At 52.7% G+C, this 13,990-nt stretch overlaps 1 protein-coding gene across 1 annotated transcript; it reads right to left on the reverse strand.

Annotated features, from left to right (window-relative positions):
* Positions 1–1,068: 1,068 nt before the first annotated feature.
* Positions 1,069–11,409, reverse strand: LOC123344887 (zinc finger protein RFP-like; the record flags this gene model as incomplete). Its single annotated transcript, XM_044981381.1, has 6 exons — positions 10,952–11,409; positions 8,503–8,598; positions 7,688–7,918; positions 6,199–6,221; positions 5,371–5,486; positions 1,069–1,469 (listed from the first exon to the last, which is right to left on the reverse strand). Coding segments are annotated over exons 1-6 (1,284 nt in total), but the record flags the coding sequence as incomplete, so codon positions are not given.
* Positions 11,410–13,990: the final 2,581 nt, after the last annotated feature.

Raw genomic sequence — 13,990 nt, forward strand, 5'->3', positions numbered from 1 at the left:
AGCAGCCAACCAACATCACCAGACAGGCACTGCAGTGGAACCCCCAAGGCAAGCGGAAAAGAGGCCGCCCAAGAAATACCTGGCGACGCGACCTTCAGGTTGATAGCAAAAAAATGGGCTATACCTGGAACCAGCTAGAGCGAATGGCCCAGGATAGAAGACTATGGAGATCTGTTGTTGGCGGCCCATACCCCGGTTGGGGTGACGGGCATGAATGAATGAATGCTGGAAAGTAGCAAAGTAAAAGCAGCTAAGAAGGAGCTTTAATAACCGCAGCATGGCCAGGAGATCCCCAGCTACTGAGAACAGTTTTCTTTATGGAACTAAGATTGCACCAATGGCCAGGAATTAATATAGGGAATTAATGAGTTACAGTCTCACTTTCAGTAACATGTAATAAATCTCCCCGTCCCGCTCATGTTCCCTTTCCTTCCATACTGTCCTTTTCTATTCATCATTGTTCTAGCCTCACTTCCCACCCCTGTTTATTTCCCTGTGTCTCTCCTCCCTGTCACAGATCATCCCCCTCAGCTGCTCTCTTCTTTCCCTGATCTTAACCCTTCCCCTTGTGCTGATCCCCGGCTGGGAGCCCCCAATGAGAGCTAAGGACACAGATCTGTACAAAACGCTCCCTGCAGCTGCTGCTTCTCCCCAACCCTGATTGATCAATTCTGTGTCCCTGCCACGCCCACCTCCGCCTGCCCCCTGCCAGGCTGTTAGTGCCACCCCCTGCCCAGCCCCCACCTCTGCCCCTCTGCCCCTCCTGCAGCCCCAGGGGTTCTTCCCCCTCCTCCCCTCATCCCTGAGGCTGCAGAGAGGGCGGGGGAGGTGCTTCCAGGGGCCATAGAGATGAGGAGCCAGAGGCTGGGTAGATGAGAGTCCTCCACAATCATAGAGACTGGGATCCATGAGGCTAGAGAGGCTGATTTCCGGTTCCTGCCTCTGGTGCATGTCTCAGGGACACAGGCTGAGCTGGGATCCTGGCCCCACAAAGAACCAGGGTCGGATTCTCCCCCCAGGGACGGAGCCCGGCGGGAAAGTGAAGATCGGGGCCTCGTCACCAGCATCGATAAATGTCACCTGCCCCCGGTCACAGTCCAGACAAACCCGGATCCTGCTGGGGGCCCGGCTCAGGGGCAGGGGGGTGTCAGGGGAGGTGAGAGCCCAGAACTGATCCCCCAACCACCCCACAGCCCAGATCCCCCCGTCAGGGCTACAGCTGATCTTTCCCTTCCTCCCCACAGACTCTCTGGCCACCCCCACAGCACAGCCTCCCTCACTCCCCACCTCCACCTCCCAGCAATGTCTCCCTGAGGTGAATCCCTCATAGCCCAGCACACAGGGCCGAGTGTCAAATCTCTCAGGGTTGTTGGGAAGATCCTGCCGCGTGTCTACCCGTCTCACACTTTTCCGATCCTCAGACAGGACGAGGTTGGGATGAGCCGTGTCTGGATCCAGAGTCACATTAACTGGAGAGAGAATCAGAGCGTTAGGGGCAGAGCTCAGCCCTGGGGAGTCTGGGGCCATTTCTCACGCTCCCCAGCAGCTCCATTCAGGCTGGGACAGTCCCGGATCCCAGGGAACTGCCTCTGTCCTGGACACCTGAGAGTACGTCTAGACTACCCGCAGTATCGGTGGGTAGTAATCGATTGAGATGCGATATATCGATCCCCGAAAGTGCTCCTGTTGACTCTGGAACTCCACCAGCACGAACTGCGGTAGCGCAGTCGACAGGGGGAGCCGTGGACGTCGATCCCACGCCATGATGACGAGAGGTAAATTGATCTAAGATACTTCGACTTCAGCTACGCTATTCACGTAGCTGAAGTTGCGTATCTGAGATCGACCCCCCACCCCCACCCAGTGTAGACCAGCCCTGAGACTGAGCAGAGATGTCACTGCAGCTCCTCAGTCTTTGTAACGGGTCCCACTTCATTAGTTTCTCATTTATCACAGAGGCTTCAGCTCCCACATCCCGCTGCTGGTGTTGCCCCATTCCCAGCAGCACAGACTCAGCCAGGAAGGTGTCAGAAGTTTTTATTGAGGGAGCAGAAGTGGCAGGTACCAGCTTTAAACCCCAGAGGGAAACTCCCTCCCCTAATGCAGCCTCCACTCCCAGGCCAGGGAATAGAGAGGAAGGTGCAGCAATGGGGAACAGCCACTTAAGACCAGAGAGTAGGAGGTGGCACTGGGTGGGGTAGGACCATCTCCAGCCTAGAGAGAAAGGAGGAGCTGCCAGTCTCACAGGAAGAGCATCTCCCCAATCCAGGAAGCAGGGAGCGGCTCCAATGGGAGAGCCCAGCCCTGCCCACAGGAAAGGCAGGATGTTGGAGAAGAGCGATGGGGGACCCCCTGCACCGGGGTGAAGCTGAGGGATGTGGCAGGGAGCTCTGTTTGCGTGTGACTCAGTTAAGAGTGTTTCTGTTCATCAGAATGGGGATGAACTCAGCACTAAGGGTGGTGTCAGGACTCTTTTTGTGTCCCTGCCCCCTCCGTGGCCCTGACTGAGGCCCCCTGGCCAGGCTGGGAGACTTGCCCGCTATAGAGAGCCCCTGACACTCCACCTGCCCTGGACATGGGTCCATGGGCCTTTGGCAGCAGTCCCCAGCCCATGTCCCCACTCCCCGGGGTGCACCACCCTGGGCAGGTGGAGGATCCAGGGCTCCCCAGTGCAGTCCCTGGATGGCAGCCTGGTTCTGGCTTCTGGCCTGGCCAGGGCCTGAGGGAAAGAGGAGCAGGGGTGGGGCCACTGAGAGAAGCCAGCACCAGGGAGAGATTGGTGCTGCGGGCAGGGGCTGCACTACACAGAGAGGAACTGCTCAGCTGGCCTGCCCTAAGCACAGACACTGCCTGCCATGCTCCACCCCTGCCAAGGCTTGCAGTGTGTGTGGGGGGGAGCAACGTGGCCCTCTTCCCCCAAAATATGCCCATGCTGAAAAGTGTCCTGGTCATCCCACCTTTAAAAGTGTGTGGGGGGGTGGGTGGGGGACGGGACATGGGCCCCTGGATCTCCTGACCGTTTAATGTGTTATTTTTAGGGCTGTGTGTGTCATGGTCGCTGTCAGTTTGGTTGGTAACTTCAGCTACAATCTCATGAAGATGTTTTCTCTGGAATATTCTCATAATTTAAAGGCAATCTTCACCCGCAGACTCACCCTGTCTGTGTGCTCCAAAGAATTCTCCTCTTTTTCTCTCCAGTTCAGACGGCAGAGTGTCTTGGGGGAGAAAGGAGAAGAGAGGTGAGATTTCAGACTTTCATATTCATAAGAGCATCCCCACTCTGAAACTGTTTTATAATTATGACAGAGAGGCCCAGAGACACACTCAGGTATTTAATATAAAAAGGTCTGAAATCTATTTCCCCTCTCAATCAGGCTTCTCTCAGCAATGGAGCCAGCAGCCTTACAGCCTCACAACTATCCCAGGACACACAATCTGTAAGAGATTTACTTTTCCCTCCTCATCCCCTCCCACCTTTCAGACTCCAGTTGGTTTGTCTCATTCACTTACTGCCTTTTGTCGTAACCTAGACCCAGAGCCTGCAAAGACTTTGGCATAAAAGTAACTTTAGCCACTTGGGTCCCTTTGACACTGATGGGATGTGGAGAGTTTCCTAAATACTGGCTCTAACTTTGAGCTGTTGGGTCTGTTTACTCAGCACCTCTACAGAGAGCAGCATGACGGGGCCTCGTCCTCCATAGGCAGAAATGGAAATAATAGTAAAATTATTTTATCAAGGTGGAAATTGAGGTGGGGGAGGATTGGCTCAAAGGGTCCGATTCCCCCCTGTACCGGGAAAAGGAGAGAGGGGAGGGGCCATTTGTGACTCTGCTGTTCAGTGGCTGCAGGGGCCGGTGCAGACCTTGGCACAGGCTGAGGAAGTTCTGAAGCCAGCCAGAGCTACATCCCTGTGACAATGGCCCCCGTGTCTCTTGCCCAGCGTGCAGAGTGTCAGAGGCCCAGCTTTACACTGCCCACCTCCCTTTGTGTCTCGTCCACCCCCCTCCCTCTTCCACCCGCCCTCACCACCCCCATTCCCAGCCCTCTCAGGAACACGCCTTGTGCCTGCAGCTGCTGTGCAGGAGACACAAGAGGCCCCTGTGCTGGAGGGATCCCTGATCATGGGGGAGGGGCTTTCTCCTTCCCTCCAGCCCATTTGGCCCAAACTAGCTACAAACAGGACCAGAGCTCAGTGATTGGCTGGATCTGCCTTTGAGAAATGTGCCCCATGGCTGGTGATGGGGCAGTAGACAGGGAGGACTCTGGGCTATAGAGAGTTCTTTGCCACGTGTCTGGCTGTTGGGTTTTGCCAAAATGCTCGGTATCCAACTGACCATCATATCTGGGGTGGGGAAGGAATTTCCCCCCAAGTCAGATTGACAGAGAGCCTGGGGATTTTTTTCCTTCCTTCCTCTGCAGCCTGGGGCACGAGTCAGTTGCAGTTTGAAACTAGAGTCAATGGTGGATTCTCTGTAATTTGTGTAGTGGGGCAATTACCCTGTTCCTGGGATAAAATGAGGTAAAAGGTGAAAAGCAGCTGAGGTCGGCTGACTGGGGAGGCAGCCACAGCTGGGGCCACACCCAATTAGGCCACAACTGGCCCTGATCAAAGGGCTGGGAGCTAGGCAGGCAAGAGTCTCACTGCAGGGCTGCCTGGGAGCACAGGGTACCTTACACAGAGCAGGGCTCGGGGTGGGGCAGGCAGAACTGGGGAGCTCTGGCCTGGCAAGTCCCCAGGCTGAGGCCTTGTTAAGGGCCAGGGATGGTACTAGGGTTAGAAAGGCAGTAGGTCCAACCCCTTTGCTAATGATGAGTGGACATTGTGGACTGCAGGCTGCCCCAGAGAAAGGGGGCTAGATGACTGGCAGTAACCACTGAGGCAAGGTGGGTATAGAGGGTTGGGATTCCCCTGGGAGAGGAGACCCAGAGTGTGGGGGTACTGCTGTGGGCAGAACCCCAAGGTAAGGGGCACTGGGGTCCAGGAGGGACATGGAGGGGCCTGAGGCAGGAGAGACACTGGCCAGCAGTGGGCGCTCTGGAGCAGGAAACCTAATTCCCTGACTGACCAGCAGGAGGCGCCGCACCACTGAGTGCTCAACCAGTTACACTTGAAGTTTTAAAATCATGTTTTGAGGACTTCAGTAACTTGGCCAGAGGTTAGGGGTCAATTGCAGGAGTGGGTGGCTGAGATTCTGTGGCCTGCAATGTGCAGTTGGTCAGACTAGATGATCATGATGGTCCCTTCTGGCCTTAAACTCTTTGAGTCATTTCTTAATTTAACAGCATCATCTAAGTGGGAACAAATTGATCAGCACCATTCTCTTCTCAGAGACTCATCCCAATTTCCATTCCTAGATCCCTTCTAGGTACCTTTGAACTTCCCCAGAATGTCCAATAGCAGAATCATTTTCTGGGAGAAATCACTGACTCGCTCTTCCACTTCAGGAGAAATCTCTTCCGGCTGCTGAAACTTCCCCTTCTCAGACCTGGAGAGAAACAATTTTACATGATTGGATTTTACTGTGTGACTCATTATAAGTTCTGGCTTGTGAGTCGCTGCTCTAATAGGCCTGGAGTTAGAATTCCTCGACTTCTCCCAGCCTCAGAGCAGATGCAACACAGCCCAGGGCCAAGCAACCTTCTCGTCAAAGGTCATTAATCTTCAACTCTGGTCTGGAGAGATCAGCTCTGGGGATAAAAGGGGAATTGAGTCTCCATGGCCAATTCGCTCCTTGGCCTCCATGCTCTGAGGGACAGGAGGTTCCCAGGTGAAGTGCTGTAGAAATCTGCCTCTAGGAACTAGACTGAGACACCAACTACCCCTTCCCCAGCTCATTTCTCACAGGTCTCCAAACAGTCCTCAGGTGGGAAAGACTCTTGATCGCTTCTGCCCTGGGCTGAATAGTGACCAGGACCCAGCAGTGACAGGCCCATATTCCATCCCCACAATCCTGAAGCTGCCTGTCCCCCAGGGATGTGACATCTCTATGAAATACTTGAGGTCAGTCCTTGCCACTGACTGGAGAATTCCAGAGTCTTCTGTACAAGAGTTAGCACCCCAGGATGAAGTGATCAGAGAAATTTGTATCCAACACGTGATCTCCCCACACATTTTGCTGTAGAGCCCTGGGGAAATGCAGTGCTACCCTCATGATCAAGCTCTTTCCCAGCATTGTGGAGTGCGAGGGAGCCACATACCTGCTCAAGGTGGTTCTGACATCCTAGAGGAAAGAGAGGCAAAAGAATTTCAGTCCTCTATGACACATACACAGGGGATCCCAGGGAAGGGGTTTAGGAAGTATGGGGGAAGAGCCCCTGCCCTGGCCCCAGGGCCATTGATTCCCTGAGCTAATGGGGCTTTTCCATCTTTCATATCCCTGTGACTCTGCTAAGAATAATACTCACTCAGATGTCAGCAATGCACATGCCGAGTTACACTGAGATCTCCGACTACTGGACTCCAGTGCTTATGATTTAGCAGCCCGCTCCTCCCTCTGTGGGGGTCTGGCATGTTTCTAATGATGAGTGCGGGTTTCCAATTGTCCCTGGGGGTGCTCAACCCCATTCCCCATCCCCACTCCACACCTTTCCCCAATGCCACACCCCAACCCAACTCTTACCCCTCCCACTCAACGTCCACCCTGTCTCTTCCTCACCTCCTCTTGTGAACTGCCATAAATATAAAGGAAAGAGTAACATAAAATACCTACTTGCAGCTGTACTGAATCACTTTAGCTATAAGGGGTTAAGAAGCTCAGATAACCTGGTTGGCTCCTGACCAGAAGGACCGATAAGGAAAGAAGCTACTTTCAAATCTGGTGGGTTGCGGGAGGTTTTGTTTGGGCTCTGTTTGTTTGTTCCTTCTCCTGATAGAGAGATAGACCAAGCAGGGACAACATCTCCTGAAAACCTACCTGAAATGATCCATCTAAGATTACAAAAATTCTAACTAAGGCAAGGAAATGCGTTAGGCTATTTTTTTGTTTTAGCTTGTGAATTTTCCCTATGCGAAGAGGTAGTTTTAGTCCTGTTTTTGTAACTGTGAAGCTGAGTCCAGAGGGGAGTCCTCTGTGTTTTAAATCTTTTTATTACCCTGTAAAGTTACCTTCCATCCTGATTTTGCAGATGTGATTTTTGTACTTTTTTCTTTATAATAAAGTTCTTTTTTAAAGAACCTGATTGATTTTAGTGTCCTAAAGATAAGGGTCTGGTCTGTACTTACATTAAAGGCAATTGGTCGGTATATTATTCTCAAGCCTCCCCAGGAAAGGGGGTGAAGGGGCTTGGGGGGATATTTTGGGGGAATAGGGATTCCAAGTGACCCATCTCTGAATTTTTGTTTAAATCACTTGGTGGTGGCATCAAGGAGAAGGAAAGGAATTTGTGCCTTGGGGAAGTTTTTAACCTAAGCTGATGGAATATAAGATTAGGGGGTCTTTCATGTGGGTCCCCACATCTGTCCCCCAGAGTTCAAAGTGGGGAGCGAATCCTAACGTGAGCACACTCCCTCCCCGCTCCTCCCGCTCCCTCCCAGCATCTCCTGCACACAGTGGAACAGCTGATTGCAGCAGGCAGATGGTGCTGGAAGAAGGGGGAGGAGTTGAGCGGCAGGGCCCACGGTGGGTAGCACTGAGGGGGAGAGCTGGCTGTCCTGGAGCACCCACCTATGTTTCTCATTCAGTCTCACCTGTAGGAATTCACTCGCTGGCTTCTGACACTTCCCCTCCAGCTCACTGATCAGCTCACTCAGACAGGAAATCTGCTCGGAGAGTTTACTGAGATTTTCATTCTGGATCCTCACAATCTCCTTGTCCAGCTTCTCCAGCTGGGCCAGCAGAAGTCGCTCTTGCTCCTCCAGGAACTGCTGCAATTGCTGAAATTCAGACACAATCTTCTGCCTCTCGGTTTGTGTTTGTTTCTGTATGAAATAGGGCAAGGGTTGGTCTGGGGCATGGATGGAGCCCAGGATCCTTTCATGGAGAGCTGAGTGTGCAGGAGGGTGATTTTCTGTGAAAATCCTCAGATTTCTGACATTTGACTCTACCCTGTGGGTACTAGGCAGGGGATTCTCTCACACCTTCCCCTTTGGCCCCTGTATCCCTGTGAAAGGGATATTTCTCTGTCAGTCATGGTCAGCATCTTCTGTTATTTATGGTCTGTGAAAATTCAGACCCAGAGCAGCAGGAGGCAGGACTCAGCACTACACTAACAGAGACGTCAGGGGAGTTAAAAGAAACAAATGTTTTAAAAATGCACAAAATGTCTAGACACAGTGGACAAACACTTCACGGGGACATTTGTGTGAATTCAGGCAAGCCACAAGGGCTACTCATCAACTGAAATGGAAGCTTAGGGCTTGTCTACACATGAATCAAACCCAGCAATCCATGATCATGGAGAAACACACACAAGCCCATGTTCACGTAGGCCACACAGGAGTCTGCCTCCTAACAGACCTCCCACTGCCAGTCCCACAGTTGATTCATAACAACAGGCACCTACCAGATATTCCCGGCAATTCCTCTCTCCAGTCGCTTTCAATCCCAGCAGCTTTCCTCTGTCTTCCCTCAGAGTTTTCAAATGGGCCTGGATTCTTTCCTGAAGAAACAGAAATGATTTGGGAAGTTTCATCTGGATAGTTGAGAGGTGCTTGGAAGTGGGTGTTTTTCCACCCGAAACCCCAAGATGACTGTGGTTCTAATCGCTTTGTGACATCAGGACCACCAAGGTGATGAAACCTCATTAATGGAAACTGGGAGCGTGTCACATTCAGACTCGTTACCAATTCTGGTTCAGTGTTTTTAGTAATTAGCAAGAGATCTCAATTATACCCAAGCTTTACTGGTATTTGTGAATTGATTAATGGTACAGAGCATAACAGGGCACTGGAGTCACATGGGGGTGAATCAAGAAACCTGTTTGTTGAAGGTTTAACATACAAATCTCAGAAGCCACCAGGGTTTAAATATGGGCTGGGATTTCAGCCCTGGAGTACTGGGGCTGCACTGGTTGGGCAGAGCTGGTCTAAGCACCAGGGCAAAACTCGTGAGATGTTGGGAGGCCGTTCGTCTGGTTGGAAGCTGCACAGTCCAGTTTTGTGGAGCACTATCTCTGTCCGGTAGGGACTCAGCACTGGCATTGGCTTTGTCTGGTGCAAAAGGGAGAGGAGGAGACTGAGGCTGCAGGAGGACACCCGTGAGGGTGGGGGCAGGGCTGGGGTGGCACCTTCATGCAGAATGATGCAGGCGGGTGGCACGCTGGAAAAAACGGTGGTGGGGTCCACACAGGGTGACTGATACTGGTGAGGACCCATGCAGGCAGCTCTGAGGGTGTCCCGTGTTCTGGGGATGCCTCAGTGACCTCCCTAATTAGACAGGATGCAGATTTGTATAAAGAACGGGTTGGGGGTTGCCCCAGGGCTGTCCTAACCCCTCTCCATGGCAATGCCCCCTGGGCAGGTACCCCACGGTCCCATTCCCTGGTAAAGATCCCGGAAGCAGTGCATTCTGGGAGATTTCTAAAGGCTGCCTGGTGGGACTAATGGAACCACTCTGGCTGGTCCTTGCCCACGTACACAACAGAGCAGGTCAGACTGGCACCGGTCAGCTCCAGCCTGGGGTTAGTTTTGCTACAACCCAGTGTAATCCCAGTGGCACTTGGCATGGACCTGAGCTGTCTGGAGCTCTTTTGTGTGCGGACTGATGGTGCTCGGGGTCCCACACAGCGTTTAGCCCAGTGATCTCCCCTCATGGAGCAACACAGCAGTTCAGAATCCCAGTGAGAAACCTCCTCTCCCTGGTGCGCCTGGGACCTTTATCAAGGTGTCTCTCCCTCCTAACAGAGACACTTCATCACTGGGTGGGGCTGATGCTAAGATGGCAGCATGGCAAAGTGGTTCGGGTCTTGGACTGGGTCTGGGGAGATCTGGGTTCTATGCTAAGCTCTGTCACTGACATGCTCAGTGACTATGTGCAACTCGCTGCCACGCTTTGTGCCTCAGTTTCCCTTCCCACCTGTTGTCTAGCTAGACCAGAGGTCACCTACCAGTTGATTGCGATCAACTAGTTGTTCCTGGAGATTCTCCCAGTCGATCGCAATCTCTGGCAGCCGTGCGGCACTCCCAGAAGGGGCCAGCTTGCCCCTGCAGCCTGGCGTGAGGGCAGGGTTCTCTTCACATGGCTCTTGCCTGCAAGCACCGCCCCCGCAGCTCCTATTGGCCAGAAATGGGGAACTGTGGCCAATGGGAGCTGCGGGAGTGGTTCCTGTAGAGAGGGGCAGCGTGTGTAGCCACATGCTCCCCTCCAGGGGCCACAGGGGCACATTGGCCACTTTCAGGAGTGGTGCAGGTTTGGGACAGGCAGGGAGCCTGCGTTAGCCCCGCTGCTCTACTGACCGGGAGCTGCCTGAGGTAAGTCAGTGCTGCCCATCTGGAACCAGCTTCCCAGACCCCCTCCTGCCTCCCAACCCCCTACTCCAGCCCTGACCCTCCTCCCAGAGCCAGCACCCTGTGCCCTCACCTGCACCCCAACCCTCTGCCCTAGCCTGGAGCCCTCTCCTGCACCCCAACTCCCTGCCCCAGGCTCAGCCCAGAGCCCCCTCCCCGACTGCAACCCCCTCGGCCCCAGCCCAGAGCCCGCACCCCCTCCTGAATCCCAACCTCCTGCCACAGATGGGTGAACGTGAGTCAGGGTGGGGGAGAGCAATGGAGGGGAGGGGTATGGAGTGAGTGGTGCTTCGGGGGCGGGGGGTGCAGATCCTGCTTTCAAGATTTGATATTTTGCCTCTGTGGCCACATTGCCTGACCATTAATTTTGTTACAGCATCTCCCCACACAATGAAGACTTTACAGAGCAGAATGATGAGTCACACCTGTGCTAGGTAACTTTCAGTGAAATTAGCCGGTAATTAAAACCCCAAAGTTAACCCATTAAATCTGACAGCATTTGCCTACCTTGTACTCCTGTGCAGCCTCCTGGATAGGAACCACCGTGTGAGCGCGGTGAGCCCGGGATCTGTCACACACCATACAGATGGGGGTTTGATCCTCTTCACAAAACAGTTTCAGAGCCTCCTGGTGCTCCCCGCACACCCTGTCCCCTCCTGCTCCCTTTGCTGCCTGTAAACTCAGTTGCTTGACGAGTTCTACGACATTTGCCAGTTGCCTGTTGGGCCTGAGGTTTCCCTGTTGCACAGTTTCTCTGCACTGAGGGCAGGAGGCGGCTGTATCGGATCCCTCCCAACCCTGGCTGATGCAGGCTCGGCAGAAATTGTGCCCACACTCCACACTGACTGGTTCTGTGAAATATTCCAGACAGACGGGACATGTCGCTTCCTCCTGGAGACTTTCCACAGGGTTCTCTGCAGCCATGGCTCCCTCTGGGCAGTGGATCAGGGTTAGTTTCAATTTCCTGAATTCACACTCTGCCCCGCCTGTAGCAGCAAGGGGGTGTTTCCTTGCCTGAAAATGACTCAGGCTGTTTGCAGAGCAGGGAGAACCCAGCCAATTTCACCCCTGGAGGCTTTACTGAAAAAAGGTACCAGTAGGGCTTCGGTCCTGCAATTAGCCCCTGTGCTGGTGGGGAGGGTCCCTGGGGCATCCACCTGTGAGGATGAGCCTGCAGGAGAAGGAGCTGTGTGTTAGGAGTGATAGTCAGGCTGGGCAGAATTTTGTTATAATATATAATTTTGACAGATGATGTTTATTTTAAGCAATTTTTATATTTATTTATTTAAACTTTCACAGCAGCACAACAATCTGGGGTTTAAGCTTTTCATTCCAATTAAAATTTTCACGGTTGTGGGAAATTATGGGGGGATCTGTAGTGAAACATGCTGTGCTGGCAAACCACACACGTGTTTATTACATTTACTCCTGGCTTAAGGTAAAGCAATGCTCAGGTTATTGATTAAGCACAGACTAGGCAATAGCGCACGTAGCCCCTCCAATAGCTCATGTAGTCCCTTTACCATTCATGATATATTGCACAAGGGGAGATGGCTGTGGGTGAACCAATCAATATGTTACAAGTAACCATGATCTCATGCTCTTTGATCTAATTACTAATAAAAACCCAGCTCAAGAGAGCTCGGGACGCCTGCTTAACAAACCTCTTGACTCCGCGTCTCCTTGATCCCAACATCTGGTGACCCCGACGTGATTCACCGGATCCCAAGAACCCCTGCTCATCCGACTGGAATAGTCTAGGTGCACCCGCTGGAAACAGCCACTCGTGAGTATGGGGAGCGATTTATCAGTGCCACAAAAGGCTCATGCTAAGGAATTATTTAAGCTCATTGAGGGGAGCGGTTGCCCAGCGGTTACGCTGCGGCATGTAGAGGATTTTGTTAAGGAAATAGAATGTCAATGCCCCTGGTATCCCGAAGAGGGGTCCCTGCAGCAAGAAGATTGGCAAAAGATAGGAACACAGCTCTTTGAGAAACCGAGAGCAGCAGTACAGCACCTGCTCATGTGGCAGCGCTGTACTGAGGCAGTGGGAAAACTGGGGCCACAGGCGTCTCTCACTGCCACCCCGCTTCTCGCGCTGACGACACCGCCTCCGTACCCGCGGGTGCTACCACCAGCGCCTGCGGTGTCGGATACGGGGCAGCGGCCCTCGGATCCCCCCGTTGATAAAGGAACTGATCAGCCTTGTTTCCGGGGGAATCGTGGGGGCTGCGTCCGGGCGGCGGTTGCGTTGGCGCGTGAGACGGGGGAATTGAATTTGGAGGAAGAACATCAGTGGGAGGGGGAGTTGCCCATGTTAATGCCTATAGCGGCAGGAGTCGATGCACAGGGCAATGCCGCCAGAGAGTGGACGGCGCTACCGTATACAGTACTGAGGGAGGTGAGAAAAGCTATCACGGAGACAGGCATCAGGTCTAATTTCGTGGCAGGCATCTTAGAAGGAATTGGAAATGGCTACATTATGGCTCCACAAGATTGGAAAGACTTATTTCGTATGGTGCTGACCCCCGCCCAGTATATGGTGTGGGACAGTGAGTTTAGGTTAGCTGCTGTGGGATACTCAACCCCAGCTGCCACGCCTGACCAGATTTATGGAGCAGGCCAATTTAGTACTATAGAGGGACAGTTGGAGTTAGACCCAGATGCATATATTCGTACTAAACTTAGTGTTATGAGAGCTTTCAGACGGGTTCCCGTAAGTGGGAAACCGACTAGGTCTTTCACAGCCACCCGGCAGCAGCCTACAGAGCCGTATCCGCAGTTCATAGATAGGCTCAAGGAAGCAGTACAGCGGCAGGTTGATAACGAGGAGGCACAGACAGAGCTTTTACAGCGACTGGCCTATGAGCAAGCTAATGCTGATTGCAAGAAGGTACTGCAATCTATAATACATCGCCCCTCGTACACTTTAGCGGACATGATTCAGGCTTGCGCGGATGTCGGTAGTCAAACCCACGCTATGGCTCTTTTGGCGGGGGCTATAAGACAAGGTAATAAACCAGCAGGAAATTGTTTTAATTGCAAAAAACCGGGACACTTTAAAAGCCAGTGTAGGGCACCCGGAGGGGGGGCACATAAAGGAAAACCCCAGGAAGGGGGTAGGCCCTCCAGAAAATGTCCTAAATGCAACAAGGGGTATCATTGGGCAAATCAATGTCGATCAGGACTGGGGCAGGGAAACCAGTGATCGGGCCCTCCCCGGGCCCCGGAAAAACAACGGGGGCGGAAGAATTGATTAGAGCGCAACCGGCAACGACCGGCAGTGCTGGAATAGACTTGTATAATCAAGAAGAAAAATCCTCATTCTTACCGGGGGAAGTTCTTTTAATGCCTACTCAACTAAAAGGGCCCCTTCCTGAAGGGACGGTGGGCATTATACTCCCTCGGTCATCAGCAAGTAAACAAGGAATTATGGTAGTTCCAGGAGTGATTGATGCTGATTATCAGGGAAAAATATATGTTCAGTATTGGAGTCACCTGCCTTTTACTTTAAGACGAGGGGACTCCTGGGCACAAATGATACTG

This window comes from Mauremys mutica, chromosome 12 (genome assembly GCF_020497125.1).
Source record: "Mauremys mutica isolate MM-2020 ecotype Southern chromosome 12, ASM2049712v1, whole genome shotgun sequence".
Taxonomy (NCBI): domain Eukaryota; kingdom Metazoa; phylum Chordata; order Testudines; family Geoemydidae; genus Mauremys; species Mauremys mutica.